Raw genomic sequence first — 25654 nt, forward strand, 5'->3', positions numbered from 1 at the left:
AATAAAATCATTCTTATAGAATTTAATTATTTCTTTGGATTGTGAGTTATGTAGATGTCTGTTGGAACTGTCTGGTGATAGAATCTCCTCCAATAACAATAGAATAGAATAGTCATTTATTGTCATTGTACATGTACAAGAAATTGTGAGTGCTTCACACCAAGTGTGCTAGAATAAAATATAAAAGTAGACAGCAGGAATAAATAACACCTGAAGGTGGAGACAGATTCCACCTGTTCTCCATTTACAATGACAGGGGAATGGACCTGTCACTGCCTCCTGAAGTCCATTATGAGTTCTTTTGTTTTAAGGACATTGAGCTTCAGGTTGTTTTCTGAGCACCAGTGGGACAAATTCTCTCGCTCCGCCCTGTACGCTGTCTCAACTCCAGTTGGTTAGGAAATCCTGTGATCCAGGAGCAGGTGGCAGGGGGGATGTTGAGGTGGTCCAGTTTGTTGGTAAGGATGTCTGGGATGATGGTGTTGAATGCTGAGCTGCAGTCCATGAAGAGCATCCTCACTTAATTCTTCCTGTCATCCTCCGTAGACTGATTTGGTCTGTAAACAAACTGGTAGAGATCGAGATAGGGCAGTAGGCAGCATGTGCTGAGAGACTATCCGCCTCAAACACTGGTGAGGGCTTGAACGCCTCTTCACACCTGGCGGGAGTTGTTGTCAGTGAGGAAGCCCTCTATACTCCTCCTGCAGGCCTTCTTTGGCCCGTTTGATGCTCATCCTCCTCAGGTTGTCCCTGGCAGTGCTGTACAGAGAACGGTCCCTCAGCATGAAGGCTGAGTTACGAGATCAGAGCATGTACTTCACTCGTCATCCAAGATTTTTGGTTAGGAAAAACCTAGGTGGTTCAGTGACCTGGGTGCTTGGAGAGGTTTGTTTCCTAAGGGAGGTGGAGACAGGGAAGAGAGATGGTCAGATTGTCCTAGGTGGGAGAGGGGTGTCGGATTTTAGGCCCGCTTGATGTTATTCTACACATGGTCCACTGTCCTGTCCCCTCTGCTCATGTACACTTAACATGTTGGTGGAATTTGGGGAGTACTGATTTTAAATATGTCTTATTAACGTCCCCTGCAACAACATTGCCTTTTTTAATGTTTTTCCATCTGTCCCATAAACCAGCTCCCTTTTGTTAAATTCAGTTCTGCCTGCGTTGTCTGCATCTGGTCCTCCCTTAAAACACACGCCAGTGATCGTGACACCATTAGCTTGCGAGGTAGATAGAAGCGTCTGCACTGACTGGACATGGCCTCTAAGTACGGTTAGGAGTGACTGTCTATAATTCTACTGTTGGCATCAGTTCTGAAGTACATAAGGACAGAACGCTCCGCCCCTTCCCTTACCAGATTCACTCCAGTCCTGGCGGTGTAGATTCCGGCCCGGTAACTCCACTGAGGCACTGGATTCAGTTACAATCAGCCGACAACACTCCTGGACAAAGCAGTTGTATTAAATCTCTGATTATAGCTCCTCCATTGTGTTTTTGAGAGATGCATTGGTGAGGAAGATTAATTCGTGTTGTTGTTTTTGCAGCTGGATGCGATAGCCAGCTCTGCATCCCCACTTTTATTTTATCTTCTCGCTTGCTGTTCCTGACAACAACCCACGAAACACCCGATGGTCTTGCAATCTCGGGTGGGAGACTTTCATTCCAATCTAAAGTCCAGACTGAGGTTGAGGCCAATGCCAGTTCTTAACAAGTGGAAGTGATCAGTGCTTTGCAGGACGACAGCAACGAAAAGGCATAAGAGTATGAGTAAAAGCAATTGATTTGTGTAGCGAAATAACTATCCCTCTTTGTCTAGAATTAAAATGAGCAGAGAAGATATGGTTAAAGGTTTTTTTATATCTGAGAGTCAGTTTACAATAAATGTAAACAATGTAAGCTTTAAGTTTATTTATGTGGCGGACGCTTTGAGTCTCTGCCTGTGTTCCAACACCACAGATATTCCAAGTTACAAAACTTGGCAATGTCATTATGAGAGATTGCAAATTTATAAAGTAGAGTAGAAAAAAAAATGTTTGTGCATGTGTGAATATATGTGTTTGTGTCTTGTATGTTGAGGGGATATAAATGAAAAATGCACGGAATAAGAGAAGTTCGTAAAAATCAAAAAGACAAGGAAAGACGAATGCTGTGTCAATTTCTTTTCAATGAAAAATTCCTGTGTTACTTTTACAAAATGCTTTGTCAATATCCATTTGCACCATGAAGTGCTGTCCCGTCAATTTTTAAGCATTTGGCTAAATACGAGTAAAGAGTGTAATTTATCCAAGTCTTTCCATCAAAAGCCACCTCAGTAAAATACCATCCAAGTGCCTTGGTTCCAGTCAGATCATGTGTCACTGGTACTAAATGGCAGAGATGTGTGTTGCACCCTCACCTTTGGTGTCATTCAGAGGGTCCATGTGTCGATAAATATAGCCCTCCAGGTAAGTGTGGAAACGGGGTGTTGGGGGAAAGAAAGCTAGACAGATGGCCATCAATTCCCAGCCTCGCTCTAGGCTGTCGTAGCGGAAGTTCTCTGTAGTTTGACGACACAGCTGGATGTAGAGCTCATCACGCAAACCCTGATTACTCCACCCACGCACCACAACCTGACAGACAGGCAGAGGACCATGTAACGTTAAAAAATTTGAGGTCATTTGAACTTTTCTGTCCAACTGATTTACCTCAATTCTACAACAATTGGAATGGTGCGTAAAATGTATATGAAAACACAATGCAATGATTTGCAGCTGTCATAAATATTTTATGCACAATAGAACAAAGACATATCAAGTATCGAAAATAAGAAGATGTACCATTGTAAGAAAAAGTAAGGTCATTTTGTATTAGGTGGCAGCAACATGTCTCAAAAAAGTTGGTACAGAGCCATGTTTAAAACTTTGTTGCGCCAGATGTTTTCAGTTAGTGAAACAAATCCAGTATGCAGTCTATCATTGTCTTGCTGAAATATACAAGGCTTTTCTTGGCAAATATGTTGTCTGGATGTGAGTGTTCCATAGGCAGGATGCAGGATTTTGAACTGAATGTTAATAACAGGCCAGATGGTCTCTGTCCTATTTAATGCAGAGGATGCGGTATCTTTGTTTTTAAGAATTTCAAAGGTTGATTCGTCTGACCACAGAACAGTCTTCTACTTAGCCCAGTCCATTTTAAAAGGACCCTTAGCCCAGAGAACATCGCATCACATCTTTGCATAATAAACCTTTAACCTGCATTTGTGAATATCACAGGAATGTTCACAGACAAAGATTTCTCAAAGTGTTTCCGAGCCTGCAGTCATTTCCATGAGAGAATAATGACTGTTTTCAATATAGTGCCACCACAGGGCCTAAATAACACAGGGATCTAATACTGGTTTTTCGACTTCATATTTTCTGAATCTTTTAATGATATTTTGTTCTGTAGATAATGAAATATTCAAGTTTTTTTTAAACTCAATTTTACATTAAGGAACATTATTGTGCCTCTTTTTATAGTCTTTATAAACCAAGTCGTGTTACTGACCTGTTGACAATTAACCAAATTAGCTAATATTTGAATGAAATAGTAAAATGTCTCACTTTAAACATTTGCTAAAATACTGTGCAAAAGTCACGATCCACCCCTCATTTCTTTTTATGTTGGTAGGAAAATGGGAAATGGAACAGTGCTCTATTGAACTCTATAAAACATGTAAATACAGTATAAGGTAAAGGGTACAAACAGAGTTTCTAAACTTGAAATGAGCTTGAAAGTCAATATTTGGCATGACCGCCTTTATTGTTCAGTACAGCCTGAACTGTCTTGAGGAAGCTTTCTTGTAATTTCTTTAAGCAGTCTTCAAGACAAGTTCTCGGTTTTCGTGTAAAACTTCCCACAGCTATTCTTTCTTTGGCTGACTTGTTCTATTCTATGATTCTGATGATGATTAAAAATAAAAATGATCCTTTATTCCATTAAAAGTCTGAATGTTTCAGGTCACTGGATATTTTTTTTCATATTATCCTTCGTTAGTGTAAATAGGGTTGTTGGCCTTCCAGTTCTTCTTGTGGCCAATATTTGGCCAGTTTACTCATTTTTTTAAACAGCACAGTGGCTGTGTACACACTGTACCAAACTTCTGGACTCAGTGTCAGTTTTCTAGTGAAGGTGCTGAAATAAAATTATTTATAAGGACATAATGAGAAAGTTAGAAAAACTCACCTCCAGAGCCACAGAAAGGGGGTCGGCCTTGGAGCGACGGTCTCCCATGTAGGTCTGGATGAGTTTAAAGATCTCGACTGCCTCCTTTTTCACGCTGCGGTCTGAAGTCACAATCATGGGCTTCTTGATAGGCTCACTGCTCCAGGCCAACATGTTGGCAATAGAGACCTTTCTTCTAAAAAGACCCTGAGGAAAGAAATAAGGGATCGAGAGAAATATAAAGTTGTTTAAGTGACACAGAAACAGATGCTAAGAGAGCAACTGACATTTAATTAACCTTGTCTCAGCAGAGAATTATGGCTGCCATTCCCTGAGCATCTTCCTGAAGTCTCTTCTTGTTAAAAGGATTTCTTCTGCACTACTGTCACCAAATACTTGTTAATGGGGATCATCTTGAATTCATTAAGGTCTTTTTTTACAGTATAAAGCCATTGAAGAACCCGTTGCTATGAACTGACATTGTATAAATTAAAATCTTATTTAATTTAATTATAGTTGTACATTTTCCCTTTTTTGTTGAAAATATTACATATTCATAGCCCTAAAAGGCTATGAGATATTTTTTAAGTTAAGTGAAAGGTAAAGATTATCAGTTTGGATATGATATGAGGTCATCACTCTTTCACTAAATTTTAGCAACAGCTGCACCAAGTGTATAAACTACTGACAGTGCAAAGCTGAATATGCCTCTACTGAATATAGCAAGAAAGGTTGACCTTGGAGAAATTAGCATGTACTTTACATGACTACAGGCGTTTCATCAAGATATTGCTACCATTCATAAACACATTAAATCCATCTGGGTTAGACCTTCTAATTAACAACCTGGAAGCAAGCTTTAACCATCTGGGAAACAGATGGTTAAAACAGAAACAGATTGAAATCAAAATGACCGTTTCTGGAGAAACTGCAGGGGGATTGTTGTTACTGTCTGTTTCATTGTCCACTGTAGCAACTTACAGGTTGCATTCATTATTAGGTATAAGAATTTAGCAAAAGTGGGGCTCAGGAAGGAACCGGCAGAAACACCAGAGGGTCCCAGCCCCTGGTAGTCTTGAGTTGTCACTCAAGACTGTAAGACCAGACTGACCAACCAGTGCACCGCCCAAAAACATATAACTCAGTGGCTTACACATGGATGCTGGAATGCCTTCGACATCAACATGACCTCAAGAGCCTTCATCAGGAATTTGATGGGGATGTGGCAAAAAACACTTGAGGTCAAATTCAACCCAAATACACAAGTCACCATCAAATGCAGGATATACTGAGGATCTGCCCTGTACCCACTGCTGTTCTGCATAGGCCTGAACCCCTTCAGTGAGACGATTAACAAGACTGGCTTCTAATACCAACAACATCAAGCTATATGCCAGGAGTTATTGAGACATCGATTCACTGACCCACACCATTGGGATCTGCAGCAGTGACATTGGAATGTCATTCAGACCGGAGAAGTGCAGTTGATAGTAACAAAGTGGGATAACAAGCTGGTCAAAGGAGGAGACACAAGCTGCTGACATCAAGACAACAAAGGGCCTTTGCTGTTCCTAGGACTGCGCTCTTCTGGACAAGGATCTCCGATGTTGTTCCTGGGATCTGCTGGAGCCACTCACCTAGCTTGGGAGTCACCGCACTATGCCGGCCACTTGGTTATGGCGTTCCATGTATGCCCTGCTAGCATCTTGCATCCTGCTGTTAAGTGCTGGATTGTCTCAGGGGCATCTTTACACAGCCTGCACTTGTGTGATAGCCTCTATGGATCTTGTGCTCAGAGCTTGTTCCTGTGCTGCCATGATTAGTGCCTCTTTGCTGTCTTTCAGTCCAGCTTTTTGCAACCACTGGTAGAATTTCTGGATGTCAGCTACTTCCTCTATCTGCTGGTGGTACATACCATGCAGGGGTCTATCTTTTCATGTTGGTTCCTCCTCTTCTTTCTTGGGTTTCTGCTGCCTGGGCATAGGCGTTCTTACCTACAGATAGGATCTTGTTCTTACTGTTCAGCTGACTTCTTAGAACTTGCCTGACCCTCTGCAGGAGATTGCTCCGTTCCGTAGCAATAAAACCAGTGAACAAGTCCGTAGCCAGTCTTGTCAATGATCTCACTGAGGGGGCTCAGGCTTATACAGAATAGGAGTGGGGACAGTGCATCTCCTTGGTAGATCCAGCATTTGATGGCAACTCGTGCTATGGGCTTGAAGATGGCTTCTAGTGTTGTATGTCACATATTAAGTTCCTGATGAAGGCTCTGAGGGTCAGCCTAGCCTTGCAGTCTTAGGCCACTGCTCTGTTTACCAGTACTCCTTCATTCCTTTGGTATTCCTCCCAATTCCTTTCTGTGCCTTGCTCGGGTATCAAAAAATCCATAGGTTGCACATCCTCTTCAAGTAACCCCTTCTGCTGGGGTTACTTGTGTAGTAGCATTCCAACAATGTCTTGTGTTTATCTCTTGCCCACTTGTGCCTTCATGTTCCAGCAGCACACTTCTCATTAGTGTGTCCTGGTTTGTCAACACCTGACCTAACCTTTTGAATCCAGGCAAGTCCGAGTCGGTATGTCTTCGTTTGTATGTGAAGTATGATTTATTAGCATAGGGGGTGTAGCCTAGGGACCCTTTCTGAATACAGACACCCCCAACCTGAAGATCCAAAGGTGTGTCTATGCTTTGGGTAGATAATTACTGTCTATTTATTATAATAAAACCTTTTACTGTCAGTATGTGACACCATCAACAGAATCATTTAAATCAACAGTGTTATTAATGCAATGCTGTTATTACAGTCTTACTATAATGTTAATTGACTGTTAATTTATTTGTTTCACATGCATAGAAATTAATTAATTAAAAGCATGAACTGGATAATGTTAAATAGTCAGATAACTGTAAAAATTAAATGACCTTTTCCTTTAGAGATCTTTGAAAACAGACCATTAGAATAAAGTATAGGATACATAAAGCGTTTTTATACAGTAGAGATATCAGGTTCAGAATCACTAAAAGGAAACAGGCTTGTGTTTTATATTTTTTGTGAATACCTGTGTGTGTTTATTGAAGTGCTTGGACGCCCAGTTCTCAATGTCGGTCTCCGAGGACGGCTTCCTCAGGGTGAACTCTGGGAAAATGCCACAGCTGGCGCTAGGCATCATATTCCTTGCATTTCGACTGGCTTCAAATTGGGCACAAGCTCCGAGGTCCTCTGACTTAAAGTTGGACAAACAGAGAGGGAGTGAGGAAACAGACAATTAATCTTGTGCCGCCGCTGCAAAACATTTATAAAGTTTCGTTAGCACTTATTAACACTCAGGTAGCAAATTCAAGACTGACGTTTTAATTTGTCAATATTGGCAAGGTTATTTCAGAGCAACAAAGTCCAGTCATTCTTTAGAAATAACAGCTTTGAACAAAAGAAAGATATTGAAAGGCATCATAGGTGTAAGAACCACTATGATTATATTATGTTTGTTTGTATATCAATTAAAAAAATTATATGGGTGCGGCATTAGAATTAAAGCAGGAAATTGATAAGGTTATCCAACTAAATCTAATCGCTGAATCTAATATTATGTTCTCTGAAATGTAAAAACATTGAAATGAACTTTTCTTCAAAAAAAAATGCAAATAATTAAATAAAATATACAGTACTGTATCAAAGTTCAGTATTGAATATTACATATTATAAGTTATATACAAAGTGCCTCTGAATGGCGTTTGAAGCCAATTCTAAATTCCAAAGTAATTAAGCAACAAATAATTAAACAACAGAATGTTTTCAGTTTCTACTATAAACACGTCAGTTTTTTCTTACACATTTGTAAACTGTACTTTCAGCAATTAAAAAGCATGTTTTAAGGAGAAATATTCATGACCAACTGCCTTTTGAAGGAACAGGAGTCAGATGTAGTTTATAGTGCTTTACTATCTTAGTCCTGCAATAGTATAAATTAAACTGGAGAACACTAAGAATTTTATAAATAAAGATACAGTAAATAAAGACCTACTTTAAATAAAGATACGCTACAAATGATCTAAATACAGATAGTTTAAAAAAAATACAGTAACTGTAAAATATAGACAATATAGCAAATTGGTTATTGTAAATTCTAAAATAACGTCCTGCTGCCAGGAATTTGCTGTTGAATTTACAGCAAAGCTCATTTAAATTCACAGTGGTTGCTATAATTACCAAAAAAATACTGTATATTAAATTTACAGTAAATTTACTGTTAATAAAATTTACTGTAGCTTTACTGTAAATAAAATTATAGCAAACTGCAGTAAAATCCAGTTACAGCAATTTTATTGTAAATCGAATTACGAGAGGATGTAAAAAGTGTTTACAGTAAAGTTAATTGCACTTTTTACAGGAAATGATCACGCAGCTTCAGCTGCCATTAAATTTCTTTAAAATGTACGTGTGTCTGTCCTTATCCACTTAAGTCGGACAGAGGGGCGAGAGGGATTTTCACCTACCTGAGGCGCGCTCCTGTGCAGTCCTTCAAGATCTTGGTTGTTTCTCAGTATACATACTTGTGTATACCTGTATTCTTGTGGACTTGTGAAATGTCATCAGTTGCAGCCCAAGTACTACTCCAATTCAATTCAAGTCATGCAGGCTTAAAACATCCAGATGTGTTCTCACTTTGCCCATTCTGCTGAGCATGCACTGGGGGTGACCTTTGTGTGCTTGGTGCAGCCAAGTTTTTCAGAATGCATTTCATCCAAAATCAAAAGCGGCAATGACAGATGACGGCTGAAACTGTAAGGTTTGAAATATTACGGTATTAACAAGACAGTTCTAACATCTGACATGTTTGTTTCTGTTCAATATGCAGACTGAACTGTGCATGTCTAATGTTTTTATTAAGAGAGATGAAGTTTGTGTTTCAGTGATGTAATGACTGTGCCCGGAGGCATCCTTGTCAGATCCCCGACCCACCTCATTCAGCTCCTTTCAATGTGAAGGAGTAGCGGCTCTACTCTGAGCCCCTCCCGGATGACCAAACTCACCCTATTTCTTAAGGGAGAGGTCAGACACCCTTTGGTGAAAGCTTATTTCTGCTGCTTGTTTCTGCAATTTTATTCTTTTGGAGAGCCCACGGAAAAAGACTTTTGGACTGCCTCAGTGAAATTCTGGCGTACTGTCAGGCGACTCAGGACGGGAAAACAGTGCTCTACCTACACTGTGTATAGTGCGGGTGACTTGCTGCTGACTTCGACTAAGGATATTGTCAAGCGGTAGAAGGAATAATTCGAAGTTAACATTCGGTTTCAAGAAAAAAGTCAAAATATGGACGTTATGTGTAGGCTGCTCTAGAAAATGCCTTATGTAGATGAGTTAGTGGAAGAAATTGATCAGCCATCTTACTGTCTTGTGATAAAACATACATCCTTTTCATTAAAGAAAGTGTAACCATCGGTATCCCTGCATCTGTCCACTGCCAGCCACTTCATTTTATACAAATCAGGCCAACTCTTACATTTTTGTGCTTTTTGCTTCTGACCTGACGCAGCTTTCTGCACCATCCTTTCAACATCCTTATACTTATCACCACACTGTGTTTGCTAAAAAAGGAAATAATTTCCTTTCTTGCAACTAAAACCTATTTTGAAGTACGATTTTACTAACTTATCTACACAAGGCATTTTAAAGGGGGTATATAGTTGTTCCAAGGAAGACTGCCTTGAAACAATGGTAACCTCCACATTTAAACTTTTTTCTTAAAATAGTATTTTAACTTTACTCTCAAAATGATCAATACATTTTTTTTCTTAATATGGCCCTAATACTCATTTGTCAGCTTAGACACTATGAAGCAGATCAGTAAATCTCTGAATGTTAGAAGACAACGGCCATGAACACTAAAGGCGGGCAGATGTTCTGTACATCTAAAAAAAGGATTTATATAATAGTAATCAGCATCTCTAGATAATGTAGTTTATATGGCGCGTGTATGCATGTAATGAATAAATCAGTCCAGTTTTTACTGCATCTTTTTTTAATCAATTTTACATCAATGATCCCGTTATAGCCAAACATTTTGTCAAAGTGCTTAAAAACACAAATAATCTAGTTTAATTCTAAGGAAATTGAGTAATTTCTGTTGTAAATATTAATCAATGAAATTGGGAGGGAATGACAGTAAAAACACACTTGAGCTGAGATGTGATGTTATCAACTGTACTGCCTCCATTTGTAGAATGATTGTGCTGGATTCTCTGTTCTCAGGAAGTCCACACAAGCAAGAACAAGTACTAACTTGTGTTCTTGGGTATTGAGAAACAGCTCCTGACTTTCTGTAGATTTTTCACCTGGAAAACGTAAAGGTCAAATCACATCTTTAACAAACTCCAACATGAGGGGAAAAAGCTGCTCCTATCAGCAGCCATTTGTTTTACAAAGTAAAGGTTGTGATGCTGATCGTAGGAACAGACAGTGCTGTTTTGGACACTAGAAAGAAATTTACTTTTATTCTACCTGAGCTCAGTAACGCCTCTACCTCTTGCCACAATTGCACTGAGTAATTAACCTGCTCACTTCCACGCATAACAAAGTCTGCAAAAAGGCTTCTAGACTCACCTTTTATCAAGGTGTCATGCATCTTTTGTATAAGAAGGGCTGCCTGATGACTCCCTGGTTGATAATTATACACATCTGGCCAATATGAATACAATCTATAAAATTCTAATCATATGATTTGCTGCTTACTCGTAAAGATTGAGGAAGACCTTCATTCTACACCTGGTCACTAAGCTAATGGCAATTACCTAAATGTTCATGTGCTTTTGATTTAATGACCTCGACTCACCTCTGCACGAGATTTCTGGATGAATTGTAGAGTTTTCGTGTGGAGAAACCCTCTGTAGACCTTTCTGAACTGGAGTCCAGGAATCACTATCTAGATTCTATTTTTTTTGTCACAACTTGTTTTTGCCTCATTTTTAAACAAGCAAAATAACTTTATTTTTCCTCAGTTAATCAGTAATATTTCCAAAGCAATGGACAGGACACAAGAGGTGGAAAAGAGAGGGGGCCAGGGTAGAGTTGCTGGAGACAAGTGTCAGGAGTTATTTGTGGCAAAAGGATAGCAGCAAGACTGAAGGTTGAAAGGTTTACAAGATGGTACCTGAGGCTCGTGTCTATTTGTGGACATTAGGTTTGAGATAAACAGAGTCTTTGCAGTCTGTACAGCCTCTTGGTAAACAGAGAGACAGTCCCTAAGTATGTAAGGAAACATACAGCTCATCCTTCTTCCATCTTCTCTCAGCGCGTCTGCAATCATGTCTGAGCCTCTGCATGTGTTCATTCAATCACTGCTCTGACAAAGGCTTAGAGCACATCCTTTCTGGAAGAATGTTAAGACCTGCAGCAGGGGACTGAAAATGAGGCACTAAAACCTCTTTTTTTATATGAGAAACAGAAAAGTCATTGGGCCTGCCTGGTCACGAACTAGTGTTATCCTTACTGTGCTTTTATTATGGGCATTATACTTTAACAGGCTTCTCTTCTTAAGCTCAAGCTCATCATCAGCTGCCTGTAGTATCAGTCCAGTTTTTTGCTAATACCTCAGTTTGGTGATAACACTGCTGATGTCCACCAAATAAAAGTAACATGATTAATAAAGAAATGTGACTAGCATGTGTCTCCATATGTTTTGCTGTTTTCCTGTCAGCGACCATGATTCAGCACGACTGAACTAGGGTGTACTACAAAGCCAGCACACCCTAGCTGAAAGTCAGTTTTCCGTGCGGATCTTTTTACTTGTAACTTGTGCTGAGCCCTAAACCTGGTCGGGAGTGGTTTGTGTTTACTTTTAGTTTAAAAATCATCTGGAAGCACCACATTTTCACTGATTCTTTTATTTTAAGCATGTAGTGTGCAGTGCATCATCATAATTTTTTTAATCATCTGGTAACATCTTTGACTGAAGTGGGGATTGTTTTGTGTTTTAGTAAGGAACAGCTTCCACAGAGATCTACGAAACACCAATTTTTATCCAAGTACACTGAAAGCTTGAAGCAGAAAGCTTGGCTTAGTGGAAAAACTTCATAACCACCATTGTGATACCCAAAAAAAACCAAAAAAAAACACACCATTGTGATACCCACTATTTCCAACTAGGGCTGCCACGATTAGTCGACTAGTCACGATTACGTCGACTATCAAAATCGTCGACGACTAATTTAATAGGCGACGTGTCGTTTGAAGCTTTGAAAGATCACAAAAGACGCAGGAATAAGTAGTAGGATTTAAGAGTGTAATAACGGACTGAAACAGAAGATGGCAGCACTGCATGTACAAGGATGCCAGCTGCCGTTAAATCCCGAAGAAGAAGAAGTAGCTCTGTCCCAGAATTCATAGCGCAGCCCAGCTCAGTTGGCGGCAGCTAGTTAGTTTTAATACTACTCTTATTATTCTTTCTGTGTCACAAAATAAACGTTTAACATATTTTCAGGCGAGAATGTAGCTGTGTAAACCTCAAATATCTGCTCAGTTTATCAAGACACCACATATTTTCAAAAGCGCTCCGACGTTTTCGGAGACGTTTGTTACCCACTAGCTCGATAGCTAGCCGGGGGCTAGGCTCACTAGAGCCGTGAGAACACCGGACTCCCGGGAAATCGTTTTCAAACCCACCGCCGTCTTTCACTACTCAGGTTAAACATATATAAGTCACTTAGATAACTTACAAATGTTATTGTTTGGCTTTTTTTTTAGTATTTTATTTGTTCCTGAGTAAATCTGTTTGGCTGAGATTAAAGTTAGTTTTTACACAGCTGAATAAACTTCAAGCAGACAACCGATTATCAGAAGTGTGAGAATCTCGAGAATATACTCCGGTGTCCCGTTATATTTTAGATAGCAAGGAGTTTATTAAACTTCACCGAAACAATCTGCAAATTTCATTAAAATTTAATAAGCTACCATCTTGTCTTTATTTTTAGTTAGCACATACCTTAAACACTTAAAGCTGTAAGCTAATGATCGTTATATAAGAGCAGATGCTGCTGGTGCAATAAGCTGTACGTTTTACGTCCAATGGATGGTGATCTGATTAGTCGACTAATCGCAAAAATAATCGGTGACCAGTCGACTATCAAAATAATCGTTTGTGGCAGCCCTATTTCCAACTAAGGTTTTAGGTATTAGAGTCAGCTAATGCAAAGCAAGCCAGACTGTGTTGAATTGCATTCAATGTATAACCCTCAGAACGGCACTATTATCTCATCGTTGCAGCTCTCCATTTAAAAACCACCACTGAGTCAAAGGTTATTGTTGGTTTTTACAGTAATAGATAATCTGTTAGTATATAAAGGTTTTTTTTTTTTAAACAGTTCACATTTCAGGTGTCAGCAGAGGTGTACAAAAAGCGTAAGAGCAGAACTTCAGAACTTGTAGTCTGTCAGAGAGGAGAAAGATCACCTTTATTTCAGCTCTGAGGTACTGCAATTAAGTGGCATTTATACCAGGGTAACCAGAGGGGATAATACGCATTTGAAATATATAATTTAGCCTAATTTCTGCTGTCCAATACAAAGAAATGTAAACTTTAACAAATGATTCCAAATTGCAAAACTCTCAGTTGTGTCTCTAATAAAACCTCTGTAACTTTGCTCTGCTTCACTTCAGCAGCATCAGGTAATGTTCATATGCTGATTCATAGTTTTCTTCCATTTCTGATCTACTGCAGAATATTTTTAAGGCGGTTGTCTGCTATAAAAAGCTAGACCAGCAAAATCTCCTTCATGTTTTTCTGTATTTTATCCTCAGTTACTTCGACACAAATTCATCTGCTGTGATGCTTACTGATGAAGTCTTACAAGTGTCAGCTTTGTTTTTATATATGGATATGTACTGATAAATGATCAGAATTATAATATTTCGGAACCGAATCGAATCAAATCAGGACCTTGTGAATTAGAATCAAATCAGAGAAATCAAAATCGATGCCCAGCAATATTTATTTGTGTCACAGAAACAGTTATATTTTAAATGTCACTTAAAGTTTTGTGGCCACTCTCATCTGCCATTGTTGCTTTTGAGTTTCAAACAAAATACATTCTGGAATAATTGGCTGTACCAAGCACATGCAAGTCCACACCGATGCATCCTTCATAAAATGGGCGGAGAAAGATGTCCGTGCATTTTGAGCATAGTTGACTTGATACATACGCTGAACTTCAACAGTACTTAAGCTGCGACTGACAACATTTTACAGTTACACAAAAATACACACAAGGACTCGTTTTGAGAAAGAGACAGTGTTAGCTACTGCTAAGCTAGCTAATGCTTTAAACTATCGGCTACAAAATGATGTAGCATAGACCTATAGTATGTTATGTTGGGTACCTTTTAAAATATCAGCATGTGGTTGTATTTACCTTAATTTAATGAGCCGTCAGTTCCAATAAATACACCACCAGATTGTCGGGCACATGAAAAGTGCAAGGGGGTGTGTGTATGGGAGTTTGACACAACGACTTACAGACTCCAAAAATCAAGATGGCAGCCCCCATAAGTGGGAAATTCTGTCTTTACTCTTGTACAAAGTAAGTGGCGCCACGTTATCCATCTCTTACACATTTATTCATACACATACACACAATAAATCCCCCATTAAGTAAGGCTGTTATAGATTAGCAATGGTAACTGAACTACAAAAGCAATAATAATGGAATTATCCTATCCTTCTAAATATGGCTAGAAAATTCTAGCATGCAGCAGTACCTGTGAGGGATGAAGGTAAGGTTCAGGGGAGGCCAGGTTGGTCTGAACAGAGAGGCTTTTCTCCAGGAGGGCCTGAGGGAACCCCAGCCGCTCAAAGGTACTGCGTTTCCAGTGGTGGCCATCGCTCTGTGCTAGTGCCTCATCCTCACTGAACGCCCTCACCACTGGTCCCGGTAATGGCAGAGGCACTGCTCCGTCGCTCTCATAGCCATCTTTAGAGCTGCCAGCTTGGGAAGCACCACCTCCCTGCCCAGAATCCCAACTGCACCTCTGTTTCATCACCTGCTGAGCCTCCCAAGCAAGTCTGGCCTGAGCCAGCATGGCCTCAGATGCTGTCCCAGTAAGCTCCACCTCCCCATAGCGAGTCAGTTCCTGTGGGAGGGATGGCTTGCGGCTTTTGCGCTTGCGGTTGCCAGAGGGAGAGAAAGCCCCAGGCCTGGCTGTAGAAGAAGAAGAGAGGGAATGTGTCTGGCTGGACGTCCAGGATATGGAGTCCTCATAAACTAACCTCTGGCTTCCCTCTCCACCCTCTCCACTGTAGTCCAGCAGGAGGCGGGGGTCTCTGATCAGAGATTGGCTGTGTTGCAGAGTGTAGGACCCCCCATATGAACTTCCATAGCCACCGGTTGTGCCGTAACGCAGAAGACGGTCTGCTGTCTTGAATCGAGGACTGGAAGAAGACTGCTCCACGTACACCAGCTGCTTAACATATTCCTTGCCCACAGGACTGTACTCCAAACTCTGAGTCTTTTCGGGACACTTCTGCCTGGTCAGAACCAGCTGGCCATAGGGTGACTGGCCCTGCTTGGGGGAGTGGTAAAGGGGGACTGAAGATTTTCGAACAGGTGACTTGCCAGTGCCGTAGAAGGAAGAAGAATCAGAGAGGTGCATGTCAGTAGGAGGCTCTTCATAGATGGGTGGGGGCTGAAAGTCTGTTGGCGGCTCCTCATATAGTGGGGGCTCATAGGTGTAGCGGGGCGAAGGAGGCTGGGAGTCAGCTGAAGTGAGTCGATGGGTGTTTGAGCCACCCAGCTCTGCCCGCTTAAGAAAAGGAGACTGACGGCGGTCGGCATAAAGAACTGGGGAGCTGTCAGGTTCTGAAGAAGGGTTTCCTCCAGAGGGACAGCGAGCTCGTGAGGTGGTGCCCCCTCCAGAAGGAGTGCTAGGGCTGGAGGGGTCACAGGGAGAGTAACCATTTCCCTGATGGGCCAAGAAGCTAGGCTCTCTGTCTGTCACCTTGATCAGCATTCGCTCTTTTGTACCAGTATTCCACCTGAAGGGAGAGGTCCTGGTAGAAGAGAGCAGAAAAAAGAGAGGAGAGACATTTTGAAAAAGAAAAGAATAGATGCAGTTAGAGGATATTAAAGTTCATTTTGAAGCTTATCAATTCCTGTTCCAGTTACTCTGTTACAATTAATCTTGTAATTATTAGAAAATACCTCATAATCACATTTATCTGAAAGTGATTGTTATTATAAGGTAATAAAACCAAGATTAACTTATTCCTAAATGATGGGAAGAGAAAAGCATGCAGAAAGAGAGCAAAAGCTCATGATATGAAGTAATATGCCTGCAACAGAATGGGATCACTACCATTTAATGATGATGCCACTGCTGATAGTAGTAGTAGAATATAATCTGAACTGCGCAGGACTAAACTCTGCTCAGATTTGACCAAATGCGGCAAACATGATTGGACAGCAGTTTAAAATACCAGTGGGTAATGTCCCAAGGCATACTGCAAACGCAACCAAAGGGTTTCTGAAAGGAAGTTATATTTCTGTGAGCCAGCCAGTCACTCAATCACAACAGAGCATTCTTTTCAGTTACAGAAACAAAAGTAAAGGCAGAAAGACCAAAAGACAAACAGCAACTGGATTCGAAAAATTCAGCAAGGTTTGAAAATAATTTTAAAATTAGAGTTTGAGTTCAGGGAACAGACTAGATCAGAGCGTGCATCAGCAGCATCTTTTCAGTATGTGGAAATGCTTAAACATCTACAAAAAAGACACTGGATGGATGGGAGCATATTTTGATCTAAAACCTTCAATACGTACAACCTACCAGTTATATAGGCACTGTCGCAGGCTTTGGAACTGAGAAATGATAACAAGCTGGATGGTCTTTCTCCTCTAAAGCTTAGAGGATGTTGCACACATGCTTTTAAAAAATGATTTCATGAGAATGTTTTTATTTCTCTGGCCACAGAACAGTTTTCGTTTTTGTTTCAGTCATTTTGACATGGGTTTTTGCCCAGAGAAGATGGGTGTTTCTACATCATATTCACATATGGCTTCTTCTTTCCATGATAAAGCTTCAACGTGCAGATAAAAATGATATGGCATAACAGACTTGTAGATCTGAAGTAAAAAGGTAAAGTACCACTATTGTATGACTTACTGTCATGCCGTTAAAAAAAATCTGTGTTGAAAGTGAGAAATACATGTGTTCTTGTCTCATATTCACATAACTAAGTGGGTTTTTTTGGGTAGACTGGGGGAGGGGGGGGGGGGTGCATCATAGAGGTTGCACAGTGCCATTCTAAAGGCTGAACATTACCCTAAGCATTGTTCTAGTGTGCTGTATACCTGTAACTAACTCAGTCTTACCTATCTGCCTCCTCTCTGTTGCCTTGTTTTTCGGACAGCTCCTGGTCAAGGGAGGACGAGGTGCTTCCTTCTCGGCTGACTTCGCTGTTCCGTCCTGGGCTGTTGTCAGCAGATGCTCGCCGCCCACCACCTGGAGGACGAGTGATGGTGGCATCTGTGTGCTGCTTCAGAGTCTGCAGCTTGGCCAAGGGTATGATGTCACATCCCTGAGGCCGATGCCACACTGTGCGTTGGGTAGAGGCGTTATAGTAGTAGAAGCGTGAAGTATTGGGGTCAAACAGCTCCCACCACTGGTTCTCACCGGTACGCTTGATGCAAACACCCTGTGGTGGGTCCCACACGCACTCACCCGTTAGCAGATTGGCATACATATGCTCCCGTGTCCGTGGCTCAATGATTTCCACCCACTCCAACCTGTAGGGGCAGATTGCAAAATGATAGAATTACAGTGGCTACATACTCCATCTGCCAGCCTAACTAGCTGGTCAACAGAGCCCGTCCACACCTCCCTCCTAAAACCCTCAATGTCTAAGGTGCAGATAAACTTGAGAGGCAAATAGCCAAAGACCCCCCCAGAAAGGACCTGCAGACAACCAAGGACCCCAGAGGCGTAAATCAGACATTCTGAAGGAGACTAAGGAGAACCCACCCTACATGTTTGAGTGCCAGGGCCACAGATCCATACCCAACCCACGCAGAAGAGGCAAGCCACCCAGCCCAGTGCAAGCACCAATGACTACAAGGATCCCAGACCTAACATCCCAGGACAGCAAGGCAGTAATCACTCATGCTCCCCACCACCACCAATCAAGACAGACACACAGATACCCAGAAACAGCAGCCCCAGCTTTCCAGCTCCCTGAAAAGTCGCCAGAGATCCAAAGACCAACCCTGGCCACCTGTAAGGCACATAAGTAGATGAGACTAAAGCCGAGCTCCCCCTAAAACAGATTCATCCAACTGTTTTTTTTATTGAGGCAGATATTCTCTCCAGATTAATGTGACCTAGAATTAAATTTGTAGTCAACTAAGGTTAATAACGGAGCTTCTACAGGGTTCCATGGTAGGACCAGTTCTGTCTATGCTTCCCCTAGACAGTGTCTTTAGAAAACATAGCATACATCTTTACTGCTATGCAGATGATACCCAACTTTATCTATCTCTGAAGCCAGATAACACACCCCAATTAGTTAACCTGCAGAAATGTCTTAAAGACATAAAAACTAGTTTATGCATTTATTACCTCTAGGCTGGTCTACTGCAATTCATTATTATCAGGATGTTTCCCCGAACTCCTTGAAAAGCTGATCCAAAATGATGCAGCAGAACGCTGACAGGGACTAGAAAGCGAGAACATATTTCCCTTTATTGGCTCCCTGGTTAAATCCAAAATTGAATTTAAAAACAAAGTACTGCACCACCCCATTAGAGCACGTCACTCTCAGACTGGGAGCTTACTTGTGTTTCCAAGGGTATTTAAAGTGGAATGGGGGTTAAGAGGCTTCAGCCTTGTGCAACCAGTTTGGATTTGGGCAGCAGACATACTTTCTACTTTTAGGATTAGAATTCAAACTTTCCATTTTGATAAAGCATATAGTTAGGGCAGGGTCAGGTGACCTGGAATCCTCAATTAGCTATGCTGCAATAGATCTAGGCTTCTGGAGGAATCCCATTTTAATGAAATGCATTTAATCATTAGTTCATATTAATATCTGGCTCCTGTCCACAGCATGTCTTTTGTCCTATCTTCCTCCCTTTACTGCCAAACAGTGGTGGCAGATTGCCACCTCTCCCTGAGCCTGGTTCTGCTGGAGGGTTCTTCCTGTTAAAAGAGATTTTTTCCCACTCCCCTCTGTCGCCAAAGCACTTCTTACAGGGGCTCATCTAATTGGTTTTCTCTTTTTTCTCTGTATCATTGTAGGCTCTTTATTTTACAACATAAAACACGTTGAGACAACTGTTATAGTAATTTGGTGCTAAATAAATAAAACTGAACTGAATCTGCTTGCTAAAACTGCCGGACAGGACAGGTTTAAAAAAAACTAAATAAAAAATGTTGTCATCCACCCTCTTTTTTGAAAAAATCTTGACCCTTCTCTTCTTTAAAGAATTTAAAGACCAATTTGAAAATTACAGTTTACTGCTAAGATTTGAAACTTACCAGTTTACATCTTATAACTGTTCCAAAGAGACAGCCCTTCTTAGCGTCTGCAGTGACATTTTGCATACTGATGCAGGCGAAGTTTTGTTCTGCCTTGACCTCTGCCTTACTGATACCGTTGAACATTTTGATCAATAGGCTGAGATACTAATGTCTAGTATTGGATGATATCGGTCTCAATGTTTCTTGTCTGTGGCTGTTTTTAAGTTCTGGTTCTCTTCGACTTCTCCTACTATAAAGTTCTGTTTTGGGCCTTTATTGTTTCTGTTATGATTTCTTCCTCTTCAGCACATTTTAAGCACTTTTAAAGAAATCTCAGTGACAATTCTCGCTGCTATGAAGGCGACATTCAGTTGCATATCTCTTTAAAGCCCAAAGATGTTTCCAAGCTGGATATTTTGAAGTACTCACATACCACAACATCACTAATTCAATTGCACTAGCTCACAATTCAGAGTACACACTAATTCTGGCTCTGGTTTTGACTTTTAGACCTGTGGATAAAGAAGCCGTCCATCCAACCAGTGTAATGGTTGGATGGACACCAGAGAACTTTCGATCTACAGCAACTTCCACGCTGTCTTCACAGCTAACAAAGTGTTGTGATGGCACAAGGGAGAGGTGTGTTTCATTCGAATCCAGGTGCCCACTAAAACCCAGCGGCAGCTATTTTCCTGCCTCCACAAGTAACTGCAGAAGACAACAAGGCAAACATGGCCACCAAAGCAAAGTAAAATTGCACTCTGTACAAAAGCAAAAGTCATCCAGTGCATGCAAAACGAGTCTCTGTCTCTAAGTAGACAGGGACTGCTTTACCATCTACCATGTTTTCTTGTATTTGTTTTTTTTTTAAATAAATAGTCCTTTTGTGCACTTTGGGAGGCCAGCATAACAAATTACATGTTCAGAACATCTTCTGACTATGGTCGTGTCCAAATTCATGGGCTGCATCCTCCTGAGGACGCATTTGTACACCGATTACGTCACAGCGACGCGCCGAAGGCTGTACAAATTCGTAGACTCCTCCGAATGCAGCCGACAAATGCGTCCTCCTTTTCCCCGAATTTGAAGGATGGGTCGGGTGTGTCCTTCGTGGCCCACCATATCCCAGAATTCATAGCGTGGCCCAGCCAAACTCCAGTTTCCAATAATGGCGGCCGCTACTAAGTTTTAAAATTACTCTTATTAATCTTTCTGGGTCACAAAATAAACTTTTAACATATTTTCAGGCGAGAATGTGGGTGTGTAAACTTCAAATATCTGCTCGGTTTATCAAAATATCGCATATTTCCAAAAGTGTTTCGACGTTTTCAGAGACGTCTGCTACCCACCAGCTCGATAGCTAGCCGGGAGCTCGAGGGTCACCAAAGCCGCCGAGAACGGCACAACTCCCGGCACATCGTTTTCAGATCACCGCGGACTTTCGCTACTCAGGTTAAACGTAATATATAAGTCACTTAGAAAAACTAAAAATGTTATTGTTGGGCTTTTTTCAGTGTTTTATTTGTTCGTGAGTAAATCTGTTTGGCTGAGATTAAAGTTATTAGATTAGCTAAAATAAAACTTTATTAATCCCCCGGGTGGGTTCCTCCTTGGTTTTCACACAGTTGACTAAACGTCAAACAGAAAACTGATTAAACAGAAGTGTGAGATGGTCGAGAATTTACGCCAGTGTCCTGTTATATTTTAGATAGCAAGGAGCAGACAGCCGAGTTTATTAAACTCCACCGAGACAGCGGTGACGCAAATCAGAAGGCTAGACCATCCAATTTCACAGCCGTTTACTTCCGGCCTACCTGACCTTCTGAGGACCCGGCCCACGTAGACCGCGAAGGCCGGGTCCTCAGGAGGATGCAGCCCATGAATTTGGACACGACCTATGCCTGCATTTTATATTATATATGTATATTAAAAAAACCTGCAACAATTTTGTCTTCAAAGCTGATGTATTAGAAGCAGGAAAATTAGGCAAGTGCAAACTGGTGTGAGAATTGTGCAGTGCATATGCGTCTGCAAAGCTGCAGACCAGTCAAGGTGCCCACTGCCCAGTATGGTGCTCAGTATGGACATTTTCACTACTCAAACTTACATTTGTAATGTATTGTCATGTCATGTGCTCCAAGTTCAAGATCCTTAGTTCCAGTTTATCTTTCGTTTGTTTCTTGTAGTACGTATGTACTTTGTTTTAGTTCGTTTTTTCCAGCAGTAAAGCTGACACTTTAAGTTAAATGATCAAAGAACTGACCTCACAGCCCACTGTTCATTCAGTGGGCTAGTCTCAGTTATTGTGCAAATGTACTGCTTATAAGGTTGGGAAAACCAGCAGTCAGCTGACACTGAAGAAGTCACTTTAATGAGTTACGAAAAGTTTCTTCCACTAAAAAAAAAAAGCTATGTCCAGATGAACAGAATCAACTTTTTGGGACACTTTAAGCTAAGTTTACCATCTTTGAGTCTAGCGTTTGGGTCCAACCCCTGCCTGCCACACAGCTCACCTTGACACATTCCTCTGCAGACGATCAGTTAGCTGTTTGACGACTACTCTTTCTAGAATTTTCAGAGGGCCCGGTGGCGCCAGTGTTCGGCAGCCTCGCCTCTGTCAGTGCGCCCCAGGCTGGCTGTGGCTACAATGTAGGTTGCCATCACCAGTGTGTGAATGGGTGGATGACTGAATGTGTAAAGTGCTTTGGGGTTCTTAGGGACTAGTAAAGCGCTATACAAATACAGGCCATTTACCATCTTCTAAATTAGTGGATGCCATTTCCTCTGCAGCTTGCGAATTATTAATTCTACTTTAAGGTGCACATTTGAGAGTTATACCAAGGAGTCAAGTACTTCTGATTTAAGACTTTCTTTTTCAGAGGAACTACAGTGTCCAGGGTCAGATACCGTGAAGATGTAAAATTATCAACACGATAATCGACCTTGGATGGAGCAGAGTTCAGGTAACTGCTCCACACTGTTTGTACATGGCATTGAAGATGACAAAAGACGATTAATTATATCTTTAAATTAGTTCTAACACTTAGAAAGACATCTACTGTGGTGAAATCTATTCCCAACTGCTGTGTAATCCATTATTGTAAATTGTAAATTTAACCATAGACCCAGATGGAGTTTTAATTTGAAAGTCTAACTCTTAGCCTTGTACATTCTAATTGGAAAACTCAAAAACCCACTGACCTTTTTTCTGATTTAGTACTCACTTCAGATCAAATAACTATTGTGTGTGATTTTAACATACATATAGATGCTGAAAGTGACAGAATCAACAGAGCATTTAATCTATTATTAGACTCAATTGGCTTCTCTAAAGTTATAAAAGAGCCCACCCACCACTTTAATTACACTCTGGATCTCGTTCAACGTTGTTGTTGAACTTTACATTTACAATAATGGATTCTAGAGCACCACCACATTAACCAATTATGGCCAATTAATCCCACTATCTCCGCTCTGGATCTTTATTTAACTGGCCTGTTCCGCTTCATCTGACAAGGATTCACTCTGACAACTGGTGTACCATTTCTTTCTCTCTTTTCTTTCTCATACACAAGGGGCACACATAGTACCTCGCATAACTATAGCTGCACAAGTCTCGGCAAGGCTTTCTTTAAGAGTTCAATTCAGTTTTATTTATATAGTACGAAATCACAACAGCAGTCATTGCAAAGCACTTTATATTTATATGAGGTAAAAACCCTGTACTAATGGAGACAAAATTCCCAAAATCAAGCTGGGAGCTGGTTCCACAGAAGAGGGGCGTGAAGTCTTATTAGAATTTTTGAGACAGTCCGACAATAATAAAATACATCCAAAATACATTCATAAACAAGTTTTTTTTAACATCAGGGGTGACACAATGTTTCTAATTTTAGAGATATTGCACAACTGTAAGAAAGTAGTAGTTTGTTTAATAAGCACAATAAAGTTAAAAAAAAAAACAACAGCCCAAGGTAATGCTACCCAGATTAAGTATCTGGTTAGACATCATGTTTCAAAGATTTTTAGGGCCAAGTACAATAACCTAATCTGAGTGATGTGAATGCTGAGATGGTGTTACAGTTTTGTTTTTGTGGATGTGTGAATTTCAGAATTTGAGTAAGACCTGTTAGCTTCAGGTCCCACTTACAGAGAGGCACTGGTTTGACTGAGTTAGTAGTGTGTCCATACAGCTTCAGCCTTAATGACCCATGTAAGTATCAAACCTCCAAATGAACACTCAGACTGTGGCTGGTGCAGGAAAGTAAGTTCAATCTCTATAGAAGTTTCCCGGAGAAATGATAACGTCCAACCCAAGCTCTTTATTAAACCCATGATGCATTGTGCATTACAGGTTAAATAAACAGTAAATTATGGACTAATTAAATGTAAAAGGCTTTCATTCTAGCTAGATAACATGCACAGGGAAAGCATTAAAAATATAGTTAATTAGTTTGAATAACTTTGATTTTCTGAGATCTCTATTGCAACAACTCAACCTTTAAAACACAGAATACAGGCTATAACCCTGGCATTGCTAAAAGCTCCTCCTCCCTCCCTTAAAAAGGTCAACTTGCATAGATTGCATTTCTTCTCCCCAACCATTTGTCTTTATAAAATCACTGCTCTCCGTTGCTGGGAGACCACTGAGCACACTGGCAACACTTCCGAGGATTAAATAGGAAGAGGGTATTGGACGAGGACAGATGAGGAGTCGAGGTGGTGTGGGATAAAGCGATAAAGAAGTAGACATAAAGGCTATGATATTTCATTTCCTGCTCCTTACATAAGCAGAACCAAAATGTTCACACCTACTGGGGCTTTAACAACAAGCCCATCCTTAACAGCCCATGAGGGATTTGTAGGGTTTATATAAAGTTATCAAAATAAATATTAAAAAAACAAAACGGGTTTTCTTTTGGTAAAAAACATATTTATTAGGTCATAGGTGAATTATGACCAATTGCAATGGCCCATGTCCCACTGAGACTGCTGACAGTCTTAAGTCGAAGTATTGGAGCCTGTTCCTGCTAAGACACAATGTGACAGATACTTCTTTGAGGATTTTTTTAAAGGTGTCGTGGCATTAATGTTTCTGATGATGTCAGAAGTTGTGAAGAAAAGTTACATTTATGGAGAAACACATATCAAAGACTGCTCTCAGCTAGATCAACATCTTTTTGAACTGCTGCATTTTTTGACTAAGATGTCGCCGAGTATGGCAGCCTCGTCGCAGGCTCCCTCAAAACTACAATATTTTATGCCCTCCATATTGCACAATATTCACCTGCTGACTTTCTGTGTATACACACACACACACACACACACACACACACACACACACGTCATTACATAGGTTTACAGTGTTTCAAACATTAAACATTTGGTTTGCTTACCAAACCAAAAAAAAAAAAAAAAAAAAAGGTGCTCAAAAGAAGAAGGCAAAAAGACCGCAGGATGAGTATACTGCCACGAGGATGAACTTAAGAGGTGCAGTCGGTGATTTTGCTGAGCAAAAGACCCAAATGATGACATTCAAATAGGCAAGCAGTAGGGGTGGACGATAGTCTCAAAATTATCTAAAATTATAAATTATAGTGCCCTCCTCGTGGTTAACCAGGAGGTCAAGGTGGGAGAGTAAGCAGGTCAGGGGCCCAACTGGAGACCAGCAATAATTCAGAAGGGGGCTGGCCAGAAGACCAGGAGGGAAAACTGAGCTATTCTGTGGGCCAGCTGGTAGGCCGGCAATGGAAAAAGGGGTTTTCTGGGGACCAACTAGGAAGCCAGAAATTGAGCTTTTTGGGGTTTGCCTAGGCAGCCAGCACTGATATCACAACAGAACTTTGTTTATATCACATAAAAATGTACTAATATTACCTTAGACAAAATGATAATATTGCACAGCTCTAGTGAGTAGTTTGTCTTTCTGTTTTTGTAAAGGCTTGAAACATTATTACTTCATTATTACTTCT

General features: G+C 40.7%; 1 protein-coding gene across 3 annotated transcripts in view; it reads right to left on the reverse strand.

Moving 5' to 3' along the window:
* arhgap39 (Rho GTPase activating protein 39) overlaps nt 1–25654 on the reverse strand; it is a 62390-nt gene that overhangs the window by 15862 nt on the left and 20874 nt on the right. For all 3 annotated transcript variants that reach the window (XM_040048507.1, XM_040048508.1, XM_040048509.1), the window contains exons 2-6: nt 17540–17953; nt 14931–16218; nt 7240–7404; nt 4204–4389; nt 2396–2609 (exon numbers count right to left, since the gene is read on the reverse strand). In XM_040048507.1, the coding sequence (XP_039904441.1) occupies nt 2396–2609; nt 4204–4389; nt 7240–7404; nt 14931–16218; nt 17540–17953 (2267 nt within the window). The remainder of the gene's footprint in view (nt 1–2395; nt 2610–4203; nt 4390–7239; nt 7405–14930; nt 16219–17539; nt 17954–25654) is intronic.

The sequence above is a fragment of the Simochromis diagramma genome, unplaced genomic scaffold (genome assembly GCF_900408965.1).
Source record: "Simochromis diagramma unplaced genomic scaffold, fSimDia1.1 OVJJ01000557.1, whole genome shotgun sequence".
Lineage (NCBI taxonomy): Eukaryota > Metazoa > Chordata > Actinopteri > Cichliformes > Cichlidae > Simochromis > Simochromis diagramma.